Source organism: Henckelia pumila, chromosome 3, assembly GCF_033568475.1.
Source record: "Henckelia pumila isolate YLH828 chromosome 3, ASM3356847v2, whole genome shotgun sequence".
Taxonomy (NCBI): domain Eukaryota; kingdom Viridiplantae; phylum Streptophyta; class Magnoliopsida; order Lamiales; family Gesneriaceae; genus Henckelia; species Henckelia pumila.
In genome coordinates this window covers 117,427,782-117,445,946 of record NC_133122.1, presented here as the reverse complement: position 1 = coordinate 117,445,946, position 18,165 = coordinate 117,427,782, and the positions used below count along the sequence as shown (strand labels likewise).

Genomic DNA, 18,165 nt, shown 5'->3' with positions numbered 1-18,165 from the left:
ATTATTAATTCAAATGTGAGTCATTTTTATTTATCAAAATTATTGTGTATAAAAATATGTATTTTTTAAAATATTTAAAATGAATAAACTGAGTTATAAAAAAAATGAGAAATTGAGAGGAAAACAAAAGAATTGAAGAAGGGTATATCAGGATTTTTACGTATTTTTTTCACACAAATATTGTTCAGGATATGTTACTTTATGTAATTAAGGATGAAAAATCCCACGAAATCAATGTTGAATTACGGGCCTTGAGATTTGAGGAAAATTAATTTTTTATAAGTAAATAATAGATGAGATTGGATTAATAAACTCATCCTATGATTATCAAGTCAAGTAAACAGACCCTATGGATAGATGATTTTTTTACCTAAATCAGGTCGGGAAGTGACAAGAGAAATATTAATCGAATAAAAGGAACTAAAACAAATAAAATTAGAAAGAAAAACAAAGATGAAAGATTGGAATAAACCAAGATCAGATAATATGCACTCACCAATGATGTTCAATAAAAATTCCAAATTCACGATCAAATACACAAAGATGATAAAGCTTAATTTAATTTACACATCAAATTTCAAGAAGACTTTCACACATTTGGTTTGCATCTCTACGCTGCAGCTACTTCTTTGAAGCCATTCTTGAATTCCGAGTTACTGAAGCTGAGTGGTGTTTGGTTTGGAGATGATATTGTGGGAGGCCATAGTTGGGCGTTTTTCACCTTAGATATGCTCGAAAGAACACTCAACGGCGTCACTTTTCCGGCCACCGTCACCTTCTTTGCTGCAAAATCTATGTTAAAATATGTAACTCCTGCATGAAAGTAATCAAGAATCAAGACTAGCTTTCAACAACTAGCTAGCAAGAAAAAGTGATCATGCACTTTGTTACCTCTATATATAATTAGTTGTTTGTCGCGTAATTTTAAAATCGTACAACAATCCAAACACCATATTTGTATCATGTTTCCATCCGGGGAATCATTTTGAATTTGACAAAAGATTAAATCACACAAACCTTCCATCCTTGAGATATGTTTTCTCATTTTTTTTTCACATCCTCTGCAATGCAACGACACTTTCAGAACAACAACCTGTTCTGCAGGGCAAGACAAAGATGGCGGATTCACGTCACAAAGTTCATCTCTTTTCCAGGTCTCAGACTTTGAAGTTTCACCAGTGAACAGATTCAGATTCGGGTCGAAATCCGATAAAGAATGGAACCGAACCTTGTCGTCACTCAGCAAGTACCTAGTTGAACTTGGAGGAGTGATAAAATCTCCAGTCTTGATATGGCTCCTACTCTCCCTTATAACATCAACACTGGAGGTTCCATCATTTATAATCACACTATCGGCACATTTCATCTTGATCTTGGCTTGATCGCCATTTTCGATTAAAGGGCTTTTCTTGTTCTTTTTCTTGAGTTGATTCTTGGGAGTTTTTGGGATTATAGTTTGCTGAGAAATACTAAAGGGAGGGATTGGTCTAGCATTTCTTCTTGAATCTCTGATTATGGGATTGTATCGGTCTATAGCCGGGCTGCTACCGGGCTGAATATCGGGTGAGAATGAAGAAGAAGAGCCTTCTTCCATGGTGGGAAAACATATGTGTGTTGCAGCTTGTGATCGAGAGAATATATGGATTCTTTTCGTGTTTGGAAAGTGGAAATTAATGAGGCAGAGAATCAAAATTGTGGGTGGGAAAGATAAAGAAAAGGGACCCTTTCTGGTTCAGATTCGAAGTGTGAAACTGTGAGGTGTTTAGGCTTGAAGATATAGCATGGAGGGAAGTAGAGAGAATTGAACAAGTAATTAATGCTGCTGTACTATTATTCTACACTCTTCAAATATTACATTTCTCGTGAAAAAATAATTAAGATTTTGGAAGCTTGTTTTTTCTGTGTATGTTTATTTTTTTTCCATCTCATTTAGCATTTTCAATAAAAAATAACTAAAATTATCAAAATCGAAAAATATATGACTAAAACTGAAATACGAAAACATATTATCAAATTCTCACTTGTGTTTTCTTATAAGCTCCTTAGACAATATGCTCGTTTGACGTATCGAAGCACGTTGAGGCCGATGAATATCGATTCGTCCACGTAGCAAATTCTTTTAAATATTTAACTTAGGACTAAAACATGTGTGATCCTCAGAACTAATCTTTATACACAAAGGAAAGATTTGAGCTAGAGAATAGAGCAAAAGCAAACTTCTTTCTGCAATCCCAGAATAAGAATAATTGGGAGTGTCTTCTTGTGATCCCTTTTGGAACATATTATTCTTGAATTTGAGATCAAGTGGAATTTTTCTATCTTCGTGGTTGAACTTGAATGATACACATAAGTCATAACCTTTTAGTTCATTATCTTTCTTAAGGGGCAGAGATTGTGGGGTTCAAAAAAAAGAAAATCCACAGAATTAGATGCCTTTTGCCTCACTTTTTACTCCTTGCTTTCTTCTATTTCCGTTTGATATACATCACTTCCAATTCGGAGTGTACGCATAAATCGAGCTGGTTTATGAGTTTTTCGAGTTGGTTCGACTAATATTTGAATTTTAGTTTCGGATTATTTCCAACACTTTTTTCAATCAAAAACTTTATTTTTATGTCTCGATCTCTTCTGTCACTGCTTTTGGAGATATGAGGCAAATTATAGGTGGTGATCACATAAATTTCCTTTTATACTACTTTTTTTAATTTTCTCAAATAAATTATTTTAAAGATAAGAAGGAAGCAAAAACCGGAGAAATAGATTCGAGAAATTTAATGTAATTGCTATAAAAGTCGGCTACATATAAATGTCCAAAACTGGATTTAAGCCAAAGGCAAGTCAATATTACAAAAGCTCATCAAGGTTTGACAAAAATTATAGTTAAGTGGTAACGATGCGACTTATTGCTATTTCAACGGTTTTAGTAAAAAAAATTAAATAAAGATATAAATGCAGTATGGTAAAAACGAGTAACATACACAACATGCCTTCAATCTATACATACCTTTCCGCTGCATTCCTACTTGTTTCCCTTTCCTTCATCATCATTCAAGATACGGTTTCGAAAATCAGAGACCATTCGAGGCAACCCCTCTCGCAAGGAAATCTTCGGCTCCCAATTGAGCAACTCTTTCGCTTTGCTGATGTCTGGCTTCCTTTTATGAGGGTCATCAGCGGTGTTCGGTCTGAATTCTATCGTTGCACTTGGATCAATGGTTTCTTTGACAACCTGATGAGGCATCCCAATGTAATCTTGCATACTTACATATTATAAGAGATATATAAGAGATCAAGGATAATATTATGGGAAGTGCAATCATTTTGAATAATATTTTACTCTATATATATATATATTTCTAACACGTATCCAAGAAATGTCTCCCATTGAGAGAGAACAATAATCTAGCACAAACCTCAGCAAGCTCCAACATAGTGAATTCTCCAGGGTTACCCAAGTTGAAAGGGCCGACATGATCGCCTTCCATCAATGCCACCAATCCATCAACCTTACATTGAGAAAGTGGGATGAGATGGTTCGAGTGTACATCATTATTCTATTAACACAAAGAATTCTACATCTCACATTGAGATTACTTGTACAACTTGTGCAAAGTACGTATATATTTATTTCTTATAGTACACTGCATACCACGTTGACCAAATTTCCTATTGGGACAAGACAAAATTACCAACCAAATCGGAGACATATTGGAAACTTCGTGTTTGCTTCCCGTCACCGTATACTGTCATAGGTTGTTTGCGTATGGCCTGCAGTAATTAGAATTTGTAATACTGATGCATTCTTACTAAAATCGATGAGAATGCCATTATGGAAGACAAACCTGTGAGACAAAGTTGCTAACAACACGCCCGTCATCTAGACACATGCGAGGTCCATATGTATTAAAAATACGTGCAATGCGCACCTGCAAAGATAGAGAAACATGGTTAGGGTCAATATACAGATTACGGCGTTCCATATCATCTCTAAACATGAATAGAACATTTACATCAAGCTGACAAATAATTCAGATTGTGATCTATAAAATTAGATAGAATTAGTATTTCTTTATCAGAAGCCTTACTCCTTGTTCTCTCTTGGGAGAAGTTTTGATCTAATCTCTCCATCTCATATACTTACCATGTCTTCTATATAATACTAATTGGGGTCTATGCCAAAACCCCGTAGTTATAAGAGTTCGTGCCAAAACCACTTTATAGATAGAGATGCCTAGCCGGATAAAACAAGAACGAAAAGAAAGAAAAAGAGAGAGAAAGAGAAAGATAAGAAAATGGCAATCACTGGTCAAACCATATCCCTTATTCTACATAGTTAAGAAACAATGTTTTGTTTTTTCGTCAAGCACATCACAACAGGATAGTTATGGCGGTCACACTATGCTTCAATTTTTTTACGTCCACGTCGCATGCAAAAAGCATATACATACTCGGAGTATTTCTTCTTGTAGAATATTACTACCTAAGTGCATGCACTTGTGTTTTCAACAGAAACAAAACATTGGTGTCTTGTATGCAACTTGATACATCAAGCTCAAATGGTTCGATTGCCAAATTATCCCATGAAATTATTGGTCGTGTGAGATACATAGATGGCAAGTTAAAAACTTAATTCTTAAACGACAGCACCACAGGGTATCATTGGGAAAACGCGTGAATAGGAAGGAAAAAATATGGAAAAGCACGAGGAAAATGGAAACCTCTCATCTATAACATTATTTGATGCTATTGATAACTAAATTGAGTGCAAATTCATCACATGTTTGTTCTAGTTCACGCAATGGCGTTTATATCATTCTCCCGAAGAAAGATGAATAAACATTCAAATGTTAGTCGCAACTTGCAAGATAATTAAACAAGAAGTTTCAAATTATACTACATGATACCAGCAGATTGCTGAACATGAAGCTTCAAATTCAACAAGTGGCAGTAAGATACTACCTCTACTCCAGCGCCACGGTGATAATCCATTGCTAATGTCTCAGCCGTACGTTTACCTTCATCATAGCAACTCCGCTCACCTAATTAATAAAACATCACGCAACCGTTAAATGCACGTCACAACAGCAACATTGACAAGGAACAAAAAACAGATCTTTGCAAAGGACAACACCGCTCACCAATCGGGTTTACATGCCCCCAATATGTTTCCTTCTGTGGATGCTCGAGAGGATCACCATATACCTCACTTGTACTAGTGAGAAGGAATCTTGCACCAATCCTCTTTGCAAGGCCCAACATATTCAAGGTTCCCATAACATTAGTCTTGTAATCACAAGTCAAGGATATCAAATGATTCCAAATACTACAATCAATTCAAGTGATAAATGTTTGTTAAGAATTCTGAACATCACTTGAATAAGACAAAAACCTGATCAACATAAATTAACCATAACAACATCTTAACCATGCCAATCGATATAATCTACCGAAAATAAAAACTATCTCGTGAAGGATACAATACATATAGACTCAACTAATTTATAAAATCACACAAGAACATGGATTAATACACATGCACACGTTAATCTCATGATCATCTCTCATCTTTATAACCATAAAACCTTCAATCCAACATTCGCAAGCCAAATAAAACAGGGATCAGTCACAAGCATAAACATACATTTCCCACGAAAAATTTAACAAGGATTTCAACAAGGATATGATGGTCTTGACCGGATTGAACTTATAATGCACCGGTGATGCAGGGCAAGCTAAATGGTAGATCTGATCCACCTCCAGCAGAATGGGCTCGACGACATCGTGCCGAATCAATTCGAACCTCGGATTCCCAAGCAAATGCACCACATTCTCCTTTCGCCCCGTAAAAAAGTTATCAATCACAATCACATCATCCCCTCTGGCAATCAACTTATCCACCAAATGACTTCCCACGAACCCCGCGCCGCCCGTTACAACAACCCTCTTCCTCTTCCTCCCTATGCCGACGGGAACTCGCCCCACCCCATTAAAATACGTACCACGACCCACCAAATTCCCATACTTCCGACCCGTATCACCGCCACCCTCATGATTAACGATTGAATCACGACTTTCGGCAGAGATTCTATGCCGAGGACCTAGAGATGAGGAGCTGGAGGAAGACAGGGGGGAGAGGGAGGGCTGGATGATGAAAAAAGTGGTGGCGATCAAAATGCCCACAAGAATAAAGAGAAGGCGCTGCTCCCTGAGGAGGTAACTGATGGATCTCTGGATCGAACGCGAGTGTTTCAGGGATTTCGGGGAGTACGGCGGGGTCTGAGATATCGGCATTTCTTCGCCTCTTCGGTAGCTCGATTGCTTGTGCAATTGCTTCATTGCTCGATTTCCCAGAAAGCTTACTGATTCAAGAAAAGCAGACCGAGATTGATTTCAACAAACATTTGGTGGGCAATCGCATTCGTATCAGATAGAGAAGAGATTAACCAACACCAGGTGGGGAAGTTGCCTGTGAATTCACTGCGCCACTGTACAGGAAACACTTTGAATCTTGATTCAGATTTGTCTGTTATTTGTTCCGTGGAAGGGTGTTTGTTTCCTACGTTTCATAATATTATAATTATAATTATATTATATGTAAATAAATTACAAAAGCCAATAATGGGTTTTATTATAGTTTCTCGGCCCGTCAAACCTATTACTTCCTTAACATCTTCATTTGAGCCCAAATTTACTAATTTAGAAAATCTCTTTGAAAGAGACAAAATAGTAAAAGAATCTAGTCAATATGCTACCTCATTCGCTGGTAGCAAAACATTGCTCAAAGATATGGTTCTACAGAGGTCCAAGATCAATCTAATATCAAACGCAATATTGCCAAAATAACTAAGGTCGTGATTTCTTACACTGACAGCATTAAAAACAGTGTTATTTGGTTTGTCTTAAGCTGTGACAACAGATTGAAGTTTAATAATCTTTTTTTCAAACGCCAACACAAGTTCCCTCATGATTTCGTATCTGATGCGACGATGGATGGCTCGTAAGATGATCAAACTATCAAGTATATTGTTAAGAAATGAGATTTGGACCTAACTCACCCCAAAAGTTAGCTTTAAGAGAGGAGTTTTGCCCAAACCTATATATTAAACTCTCAGGCTATTTAGTCAACTGATGTGTGACAATGATAAGTGCAATTTATGCAATTAATTTATATATGATTTGACTTTACTTTTGTGATGTATCGAGTGAATATTATGCATATTTGTTGTTGTTTTTGTGAGTTGCAAGGATTGGTGCAAAAATACCAAGAAGAAGCGGAATGATGAAATACGGAGCAGCAACTTCAGAAAATTATTGGAAATGATTGAAGCATCTAAATCCGATCTCCACCGTTCAAAATAAATTCAGGATGTTTTGAAGCTGCTGTCAAATTTCAGCTCAATCCGACGGTTAGATTGTGAGATATGATTTTTTTGAAAATTTTTGTGCGTTGCAGAATAGCGTATGCGAGAGGAAATTAACTTTGGGATAGAATTTTGGGCGCCTAGGCGGGATTTTTTTCCGCCTAGGCGCGCCGCGGACGGGAAATAAATCTGAATTTTTGAAAATTACAAAGTTGCAAGTTTTCGGGCTTTATTTAACGGGCTTTCAAGCACATATAAAAAAGAGATATCAGACGTGAGAAGGAGGGAGAGCCGCACAAGACGCCGCACAAGAGCCACACACTTTGAAGAGAATTGAGAGGAGAAGAAGCGGCACCCAAACAACAGAACCACACACATCTACACTTTCAAAGAGGCTTGAGACACGAATTTGAGACGTGAGAGCGAACGACAAGAGATAATTGAATCAAAATACAGAGAAAATTCATCTGGGGACGGAGAATCAACTCTACTCTGTGATTTTTTGAAACGACCCTAACTACTAATACCTAATAAAACAAAGAAAATGCGGAAAAATTTTAAAAATTTTGGCATGACCTATTTGTTTGAATAATAAAACCACCTGTCTCAAACAACAGTTTAAATATACCTCAAACCGAGGTAAACATCAAACACAAAGCATGCAAAACAATATCTAGTTCGATGCCAGACGAAGGGACAAAAGTATTTAATGTTTACATGCCAACATAATTTGCAGGGAATATCACATCCTACTACTGAAAGGGGAAAACAACGACGACAAAGTATAATTATTACAAAGACATAAATGCGAAAAGAAAAGAGCGGCAACGGTCAGGGTGTGCCTCCGAACACCTATGGGACCTGGAAATCCTGCCCCGCAGCCTCGTCCAAATGCTCACCTGCACCAAGCATAGTAGTGAGCCTAAACGCCTAACAAGTTTTAAATAATACAGCAAGGGTTCAAAATAATTCATAATACTAAAAATAGTACTCAGTAACTAATGAATCGCACATGGAAGGAAAAAAGTCATAACATGTCCGAAGTAAGAATGATAGCGATATGCAATGAAAACACATCCATGAATCAATTATCCTTTACTTTAACTTTCATTTAGTTCCTCGATTGTGACTATGATTTTGATCTATCAATGGCTATAGTATACTATGCCGGCAAGGATGCCGAGATTTCTCCCGTTAAACACCACATTGCCCCTCTATATTTTGGTAGGGATGCCGAGATTTCTCCCGTTCAACACCGTACTACACGTCTCAATTTGGTAGGGATGCCGGGATGTCTCCCGTTAAACATCGTACTACACGTCTCAATTAGCAAGTGAGCCGAGGCATCCCCCAACCCAACATTGCACGTCTAAGTCACAACCAATTCACCTCATACTTTAACTTTTCATTCATTTAACAATTCTCAATTCAGCATTTACCTTACAAACATTCTTTTAATACAAGACTTCGGGACTATAATCTTAAGTAAATTTGAAATCACACACGCGAATGAATGGCGTTGAATAATGTAAACGAAGTAAAATCAAAAGATGGCATGACATAAATTTTATGGATGATTGGAGTGTAGGGGAGCACCCTTGGTTTAAAGTTTTACTCCTTTTTACTTAAGTTTACGCTCACAAGGGTCCAACGCGAGCGGTCGACCTATAAAATCCATAACTCATCCTATATTAATCCAAAAGACTTCCCGTTCGAACCGGAACCTCAAACACACCTTAAAATACTCTAATAACCAGTATTTACATTTTTATAATGGTCCAAACCAACTCAAAAACTTAGAAACCCGGACAGCCCGTAAACGAGGGAAAAATCTGCTCATGTCACTCTAACTTAAAACGTACATAACCCAATCGATTTTTATCCAAAATAGGCCCAATTTACGCCAACACGATTCTAACATCTTATAAATTCAGAATGTCAGGGGTAGCCCCTGCCCAGACCACATAAACCAACCTATCCAGTCCTGTTTTCCCCGAATCATGGCAAAGTGACAAAAATTCTGTTTTGGTCATCTTGTACCTATAGCTACCCAAACTCATCCCTCAAGCTATTAGACCTCAAAAACCCTCAAAGACAACTTCTAAACATGCCCATACCACCAGCTAGGGGCCTTGGACAAGGCTCTAGCTCGACTCTACTTAACTTCTCCTTTTTTACCGAAACACTTAACTCAACGCCTTCAAAACACTACTAGCCAACAACCCAACCAAAATTCCAACGACCAGCCCTATAATCCACCCAAAACTCAATAAAAACACATGTTTAAGACTCATGAACACCTCATGGGCAGCCCCTCCTCTCCTTTCATCCATTCGTACAAAACTTCAATTCAAACGCCACAAACTCACTACAATTTATAACATTTCAAGACATAAACACAATGTGACTTGCCTAACATCAAGTGAAGCTCAAAACCAATCAAACACCCATAAATATGGAACTAAATCAATGTGTTACATTCTGAATTTTTCCATTTCACCATGTATGTAGTGACCCTTACCCGGATTACCTACTAAACAGAACTTAGGCATGCAATTAACTTAATAAAACAGATATCAGAATAAAACTGCGGAAACCAATAACATTATACAATCCCAAGAAAAGGAATCTGTAATTATCCAATAATATACAACCAAATCGAATAGCTGTATAAACCCAAACAACAGTAATAATTCCTAGACGAAGCTCCAGCTGGCCAACCACTGACTAGCCCCTCCTGGATCCACCCTCCTCGTCCAATCGCAAACCTGCCCCATGGAATAGGGTGTCCAGAAAAATACAGAGTACGAGACGTGAGCATAAAACGCTCAGTGCGAGAGTATGAGTATACATGCATGCAAAGTGAACTCCCTATAGACTCGAGGTCAAGGATCAGATAACAGAGACAGACCGGGCCCTGGTATGTAGCACGCTGTGCCATCGCTTCAGGAGGTGGCTCCCATACCGAGATAACTGTGGATACGCCGGACCCAAATCGATGGAAGTCCATCCACTAACAGGATAGGGTAAAACCCTACTAACAGACATCTCGAAGGAGATACAGCAAGATGCAAATGAATGCAGCATAATATCATGGCATAAAAATCATGCGGTCACATAATACATGCATACTCAGTCAGGATATCTCGAACAGTACTTTCGTACCTCAATACAGTGCAAGCTCTACCAACTCTAGGTCCACGCCTATAGTCTGCTCTACACTGCCAAATGATACTACTATCATTAAAGTGCTCTAAAAGCCTTAACTAAGCTATTGCATACTCCTAAATATTTATAGGAAGCAAAAGCTATACCTTCGTCCGTCGTTAGCCCTTTGATGTCGATGCCTCCAGAACTTGGGCACAACTCCGCTACGACTACCGAACGCCTTGCCGACCTCCGGACCAAGCCTAAGAAGACTAGAACAGCTCCAAAAGGACTAGAAAGGAAAGGAGAACTCGGAATTAGCAAAGAGAAATGAAGTCTCGGCCTTCCATTTATAGACAACGATCGGAACTTCCGATCCTTGATCGGAATGTCCGAACCTCGATCGGAACGTCCGATCCTGCCATCGGAGCTTCCGAAGATCCTGATCTGCCACGTGTCAAAATATCACTTGATGACTCCGGATAGGGGTGATCGGAGCTTCCGATCCAGCCACACGTCATGGATGACGTAATATCATCGGTGCCTCCGATCCTCATCGGAGCTTCCGATCCCGATCGGAGCTTCCGATCGTCCCTTCGGAGCTTCCGATCCGTCCAATCCCCAATTGAATTAATTAGCATTAATCCTTTAATTGTTTGGAAAACTGGCGAGTTCCCAGACCAATTACGATTGATACCCGGTGCAGCGGAAGTTTAAAAATTTTCCATGGAACGTTTCCATGGTATGGGTATCAACCGTTCATCGATTGAATTATTGTGTGTGTAAAATTTAAATAACAATTAAATAAATTTTACCTCAAATCTCGCAACGAGATTAATGGACACCAACAGAACAATTCTGCTCTTGTTGTCTCTCCCTGGAACCGATGAACGCCTTCAATCAGGTCCACGAACAGAGGTTTAATCCCTCTGATAGATTGCACTAGAAAATCTATCAGAAGTTTTCTGCGAAGAGAATACACGAATCTGATTCGTTATTCCTTACTGCGATTCAAAATCACAGACCGGAATTTTCTCGGGCAGAGTGAAGGGGGCGGCCGAAATATGTTTGAGAGAGAGGGTAGGGTTTTCGAAAATTGCTCTCAAAATAATGACCTGTTGTGTGTAATTTCTGTACTGAAATAACTTATTTATAATGCAGGCCACTAACACCTTAGGGCCCATTAATCATAAGCTGGGGCCCGACAAGCAAAGCCCGCTCGTTCAGAAATTAATATAAAATTCATCGTGACTCCGATTGATGAAACGATTTCACCAATGTGCACAGAAACCATTTCTGCACGTTTTAAAGTCAAAATAAATTTTCCTGAATCCGAATTCAGTGGTTTCCAAAAATGTCCATCCCTATGTCATTTTAGGAAATCCTACTCCCTTACTCTTATTTAAGAAGTCCAACTCCTTAGTTCATTAAATTTAACTCTTTAAATTTAACTATCTCAACGGGGATTAAAACTCCATTACACTGTGTGACCCTCAATGGTTCAGGGATACAGCTAGCCGTGGGCTCACAACTCCTTGTGACTCGGAACAACACTTTCCGACTTGCCCAACGAATCATGGTAAAGCGCCTAGCAACATCGCCCCATGATTCCCTAGGTATCACTGATAGTGCCTACAAGAACCAGTAGATTTTGGTTAACGTACAGTACGGTCCCTTCATCCATATATCCCGATCGAATCAACAACCATTGGTATATCGAGAGTCGCTCAAGATTCGATAACTATGCAATACATCTTGAAGATCAAATTAGTGACATCGCATGTGCTACTAAGAAACCATTTCTTAAATCACATCAAGTACTCTGGCCAGAGATTTGTCACACTAATATCTCCTCAGATCGCATAGGATATCCACACTCGCAAGTATGTGGTGAATCCTTGACAACAATGCATTGACTCCTATATGTGTCGTAACTGTACCCAATCTCGACACCTGATGACCCCCATAGAGTCGGTAAACGAGTCAAAGCACAGCACTAGCATATAGAGTCTCCATGATGTTTCAAGTCGTAAGGACTAATGGTGTACAACCAAAACCGCGGACTTTATCCACTCGATAAGTGATAACCACTTGGAAAGTCCGGATAGGGTAGTTCGACTATTCATCCTATGAATATCCATTTGCATGCTTCGAACATCTCCATGTTCCCTACCAATGAAACGTGGTACTCCGCATCGCAAATGCTAGTCTCAAACTCGAGCGATCCTTATCCTTATTATCGGACGGCTCAATCGACTAGGAACGGTTTTAGAATATACAGTGACTATAAGATGTATTTCATGATAGACATCTCCATGTTCTACCACATCTTACATACACTATAGTATATTCAAGGTCTTTATCAAAACAACAATAGTATATCACAATATAACAATATGAAGTAATATAAAGTCATTGCCATAAAAGAGTAAATAATATTAAACAAAAGATTGTTTATACAAAGAGTCAACAAAGCCCATAGCCACACAGTTGGCTCACTGGGCACCCACTCTTACAATCTCCCACTTGCCCTATAGCCAACTAGTCATACTACGTAGACCCATTGCTTCGCGATGTTTGTCAAACAATGGTCCTGGCAAAGGCTTAGTAAGTGGATCAGCGATATTGTCTGCAGAGGCCACTCGTTCGACACTGATGTCTCCTCTTTCCACAATCTCCCGGATTATGTGGTATTTCCTCAGTACGTGTTTGGATCTTTGATGAGACCTTGGTTCCTTTGCTTGAGCAACGGCACCCGTGTTGTCGCAGTACACCGGGACTGGACCAACAAATTCAGGAATGACGCCCAACTCTTGGACGAAATTCCTCATCCAAACGGCCTCTTTAGCAGCAGCTGATGCTGCAATGTATTCAGCCTCAGTGGTGGAATCCGCTGTGGTGTCCTGCTTGGAACTCTTCCAAGAGACAGCACCACCATTGAGCATGAACACAAATCCAGAGGTTGACTTCGAGTCATCCACATCACTTTGGAAGCTAGAGTCGGTATAGCCTTCCAGTTTGAGTTCTCGTCCTCCATAAACCATGAACATATTCTTAGTCCTTCGCAAGTACTTAAGAATGTCCTTCACGGCTTTCCAATGCATCTGACCAGGATTAGACTGATATCTGCTCGTGACACTCAGAGCAAATGCTACATCCGGTCTGGTAGATATCATCCCATACATGATACTACCTATAGCTGACGCATATGGTACATGTGTCATATTCTCTATCTCTGCATCAGTCTTGGGACACATAGACTTGGATAGAGAAACTCCATGACACATGGGTAGATGTCCTCTCTTGGACCCATCCATTGAAAACCGTTTCAATATGGTATCGATGTAGGTTGATTGAGTGAGTCCTATCATTCTCTTAGATCTATCCCTATAGATCTGTATCCCAAGAATGTAGGATGCCTCACCCAAATCCTTCATCGAAAATCTACCTGATAACCATATCTTTGTTGACTGCAACATCCCTACATCATTCCCAATGAGTAGGATGTCATCAACATAAAGTACTAAGAATGTCACAGCATCCTTAACTACTTTCTTGTACACGCAAGGTTCCTCCGGGTTCTTGATGAAACCAAAATCTTTTATTGTTTCATCAAATTTCTGGTTCCAACTTCTTGATGCTTGTTTTAGACCATAAATTGATCTCTGAAGCTTGCATACCTTATGCTCGCTTCCCATGGATGTGTACCCCTCAGGCTGCTTCATATAGATTTCTTCCTTAATGTCTCCATTAAGAAAAGCAGTCTTCACATCCATTTGCCATATCTCATAGTCATACCATGCAGCTATGGCAATAAGGATTCTTATGGACTTGAACATTGCAACTGGTGAAAAGGTTTCGTCATAGTCAACTCCTTGCCTTTGAGTATAACCTTTAGCCACCAATCGCGCCTTGTAGGTCAATACCTTACCATCAGGCCCAAGCTTTCTTTTGTAGATCCATTTACACCCTATTGGAACAATTCCATCGGGAGGATCCACTAAAGTCCAGACTTGGTTAGTATGCATCGAATCCAATTCTGACTGCATAGCTTCAAGCCATAAATTCGAATCCGCATCAGAAATTGCTTCCTTGAAGCTTCTTGGATCACATCCAATGTCGGGTTCATCTTGACCCTCTTCAAGAAGAAGACCATATCGAACTGGAGGTCTAGAAGTCCTCTCGGATCTTCTAGGTGCAGGCGTGTCCAGCAATGGTTCCTGAGGTGTGGGATCGTTATTTTGTATTTCGGGTTCTTCTCGAACTTCTTCGAGTTCCATCATCACGCCTTTCTTATCCAATAAGAACTCCTTCTCCAAGAAGGTGGCATTCCGTGAAACAAACACCTTTGTTTCAGCAGGATAATAGAAATAATATCCGATTGAATTCTTCGGATACCCCACAAAATAACACAAGCTGGATCGACTATCCAACTTATCTCCCACTGTCCGCTTCACGTAAGCCGGACATTCCCAAATCCTCAAGTATGAATACTTAGGAGCTTTGCCATTCCATAACTCGTATGGTGTTTTGTCCACTGCTTTAGTGTGGACGTTGTTCAACAACAATACCGCCGTTTCAAGCGCATAGCCCCAAAACGAAGGTGGAAGCTCAGTGAAGCTCATCATAGATCGAACCATGTCCAACAAAGTTCGATTACGACGCTCCGATACACCATTAAGCTGTGGTGTCATAGGAGGAGTCCACTGAGAGAGAATCCCATTCTCTTTCAGATAGTCCAAAAACTCGGTACTCAAGTATTCTCCACCTCGATCCGATCGAAGTGCTTTAATACTTTTACCTAGCTTGTTTTCTACTTCAGCCTTGAATTCTTTGAACTTTTCAAATGCTTCAGACTTATATTTCATTAAATATAAATACCCATACCTTGAATAATCGTCAGTAAAGGTAATGAAGTAGGTGTGGCCATATTGAGTCCCAACTCTAAATGGTCCACAAACATCTGTATGGATCAAATCCAACAGATTTTGACTACGTTCAGGCTTCCCCTTAAAAGGAGATTTAGTCATTTTCCCTTTTAGGCAGGATTCACAAGTAGGTAGAGAGTTAATATCAGACATATCAAACATGCCCTCTCCACTAGCTTGTTCATCCTCCTTGAGGAAATATGACCTAGTCTAGCGTGCCAAAGGTTTGCCGGGTTTTGACTATCGATTTTCCTTTTGTTTGTTGTCGCCGGTTTGTCAATACAATTTACTGGAACGTCTTTTAGTTTTAAATTGTATAGATCGTTTTCAAGTTGTCCATTTCCAATTAAACATTCATTCTTGTAAATATTGCAAATCCCATTCACAAAATTACAAGAATAACCATCTCTATCAAGCATAGAAATAGAAATAATGTTTTTAATTAAATCTGGCACAAATAAAACATCTCTCAACAATAATTTAAAACCATTCTGCAAAATCAAACAAACATCTCCAATGGCCGTAGCTTCAACTCTGGAACCATTCCCGAGCCTCAGCTGGGTCTCACCCATTCTAAGCCTGCGACTTCTTGTCATCACCTGCAAATCATTGCAAATGTGAGATCCACATCCGGTATCCAATACCCAAGAAGTTGTATTAAGTGACATGTTTATTTCGATATAGAACATACCCTTTGCAGTTCCCAACTGCCCAAGATACTCCTTGCAGTTGCGCTTCCAATGACCCGGCTTCTTGCAGTAATGGCAAACATCCTTGGATTTTCCATCGTTTGAAGCCTTTGTCTTTTGCTTCTTCTCGGGTTCCACTTTCTTGGGTGGGGCAGAACGTTTCTTGCCCTTCATACTTGGCCCCTTCTTAGCAGAAGATGAGGAGCCCACCAAGAAAGCTGGCTTATCCTTCTTAAGTGTGGATTCATATGTAACGAGCATATTGACCATCTCTTCAAGGGTGGCCTCTATCTTGTTCATATTAAAATTTATCACGAATCCATCAAATGAAGAAGGAAGAGATAGAAGCAGCAAGTCCACATTGAGTTCATGCTCCAACACCAAATCAAGGGTCGCTAACTTCTGTATGAGCCAAATCACTCGTACCCCATGATCACGGACCGAAGTCCCTTCACGCATGCGGCACGTCATCAACTCCTTAACAGTAGAGAACCTTTCAGCCCTCGACTGAGCCCCAAAAAGTTCCTTAAGTTGCGTGTGAATGTCAGCAGCATTCACCGTGTCCTCAAATCGCCTCTGGAGTTCATCAGACATCGAGGCTTGCATATAGCATTTGGTCTTGATGTCATGGTCACACCATGCATCAAGTTTGGCCAATTCCTCCGGACTTATGTCAGCTGGTGCTTCCTTCGGAGGTGCTTTCTCTAACACGTAGAGCATTTTCTCCGAAGTTAAGACAATCTTCAACTTCCGGAACCATTCCGTATAGTTGGCGCCAGTCAGCTTGTTTTGTTCGAGGATCGAGAATAAAGGATTTCGCGAATTCATTGTATGAAATACTGAAAAGGAAAAACAGACATATATCAATGATTGTTTAACAATTTACTAAGACATAAAATAGGCGAATTTAATTTTATGAATCTCACTCCCACTATTTTAACGATTTCACCACCCTCTAGTGAAAACGGGAACTTTTTCCTTAGTGAGAACATGGAGTCCAATTGACAAACTTATGGTCCCGAATAATATCAGCCAACCATAATTCTCAAAAGGTAGAGCCCAATTGCTTCCAAAGCAACCCCCATGTGTTTACCTCATGTCCAATAAGGGCCCAATAATATGACGCCGTTTAAAGTGACATGTCAAGATGACCCATCAATATTAAGTTGTGATAGACGGTCGCCATGTGGATCCCCCAATAATATGAGCCGATCCCATGGGAGTTCCACCCAACTTACAACATTTGTCGATCCAATGTACAGCTTTCCGACGGACGGGCCCCCCCAATAATATGAGCCGGACCGTATCCGCGGGTAGCATCACATACATTGACCGTTGATGGAAGGTAGGAACATTTAAACAATATTTAAATTTCCTTTATTTATCTTGATATAAATTTTAAATCATATTTAAAATGAGGGATTTTATTTATAAAAACATTTGTCTCATCATATTTAATTTATTGCATGCATTGCCGGATTCACGCAATTTATGTCTAAACATGCATACAATCATAATATCACATATTATATAGGATGATCGATTCCATTTCTAATTGACCCGTGGTTGCCAATCACGGGTCTTAGTCCAATCCTAGGTAATATGCAGTATGCAAATGCAATCCTATTACATATGCTTCCAATTTACATTTCTTCAGTCTTCATTGTCTGCTGGGCCCACCATCTTCAAATCTTGATCTCCCACTAAATCTAATGTATTTACAATTAAATAACAATGACAAGTAGGGGATACATTTTTAGGGGGTGGGAACGGGCTATAAACCAAGCCCACTTTTATTACATATGACATTCATATCGGGCCATAAACCAGGCCCATTAATAAAACCAACAACAATAAAGACAAAATGTAAATTCCTAACATACACCTACAAAATTGGTCATGGCAATCGATCATCCTTATCCAATAACATTTAATTCAAAATTAATTTATTGGATAACATGCTGTGGCAATTCAAATTTAAACAAGATAAAATCATATTTTATATATAAAATCACATTTCACATATAAAATATTTTATCT

General features: G+C 39.2%; 2 protein-coding genes across 2 annotated transcripts; both read right to left on the bottom strand.

Annotated features, from left to right (window-relative positions):
- Positions 1-454: 454 nt before the first annotated feature.
- LOC140886694 (protein SODIUM POTASSIUM ROOT DEFECTIVE 2-like) lies at positions 455-2,770 on the bottom strand. Its single transcript, XM_073293413.1, has 2 exons — positions 1,018-2,770; positions 455-813 (listed from the first exon to the last, which is right to left on the bottom strand). The coding sequence occupies exons 1-2, from the start codon at positions 1,592-1,594 to the stop codon at positions 611-613; spliced, it is 780 nt and encodes a 259-aa protein (XP_073149514.1). The 5' UTR covers positions 1,595-2,770; the 3' UTR covers positions 455-610.
- Positions 2,771-2,900: 130 nt separating this feature from the next.
- Positions 2,901-6,546, bottom strand: LOC140886695 (UDP-glucuronic acid decarboxylase 1-like). Its single transcript, XM_073293414.1, has 7 exons — positions 5,675-6,546; positions 5,139-5,323; positions 4,960-5,039; positions 3,843-3,926; positions 3,694-3,768; positions 3,414-3,506; positions 2,901-3,229 (listed from the first exon to the last, which is right to left on the bottom strand). The coding sequence occupies exons 1-7, from the start codon at positions 6,334-6,336 to the stop codon at positions 3,020-3,022; spliced, it is 1,389 nt and encodes a 462-aa protein (XP_073149515.1). The 5' UTR covers positions 6,337-6,546; the 3' UTR covers positions 2,901-3,019.
- Positions 6,547-18,165: the final 11,619 nt, after the last annotated feature.

Bases quoted from the DNA above. Each gene is read 5' to 3' on its own strand.
- LOC140886694 (XM_073293413.1), bottom strand. From the start codon at position 1,594: ATGGAAGAAGGCTCTTCTTCTTCATTCTCACCCGATATTCAGCCCGGT. The intron at 814-1,017 runs GTTTGTGTGATT...ACTTTCATGCAG, and splicing joins ACATATCTCAAGGATGGAAG to GAGTTACATATTTTAACATA.
- LOC140886695 (XM_073293414.1), bottom strand. From the start codon at position 6,336: ATGAAGCAATTGCACAAGCAATCGAGCTACCGAAGAGGCGAAGAAATG. The intron at 3,507-3,693 runs GTTGGTAATTTT...TCTCAATGTAAG, and splicing joins TCCAATATGTCTCCGATTTG to GTTGATGGATTGGTGGCATT. The intron at 3,230-3,413 runs GTTTGTGCTAGA...ATGCCTCATCAG, and splicing joins CTATGTTGGAGCTTGCTGAG to GTTGTCAAAGAAACCATTGA.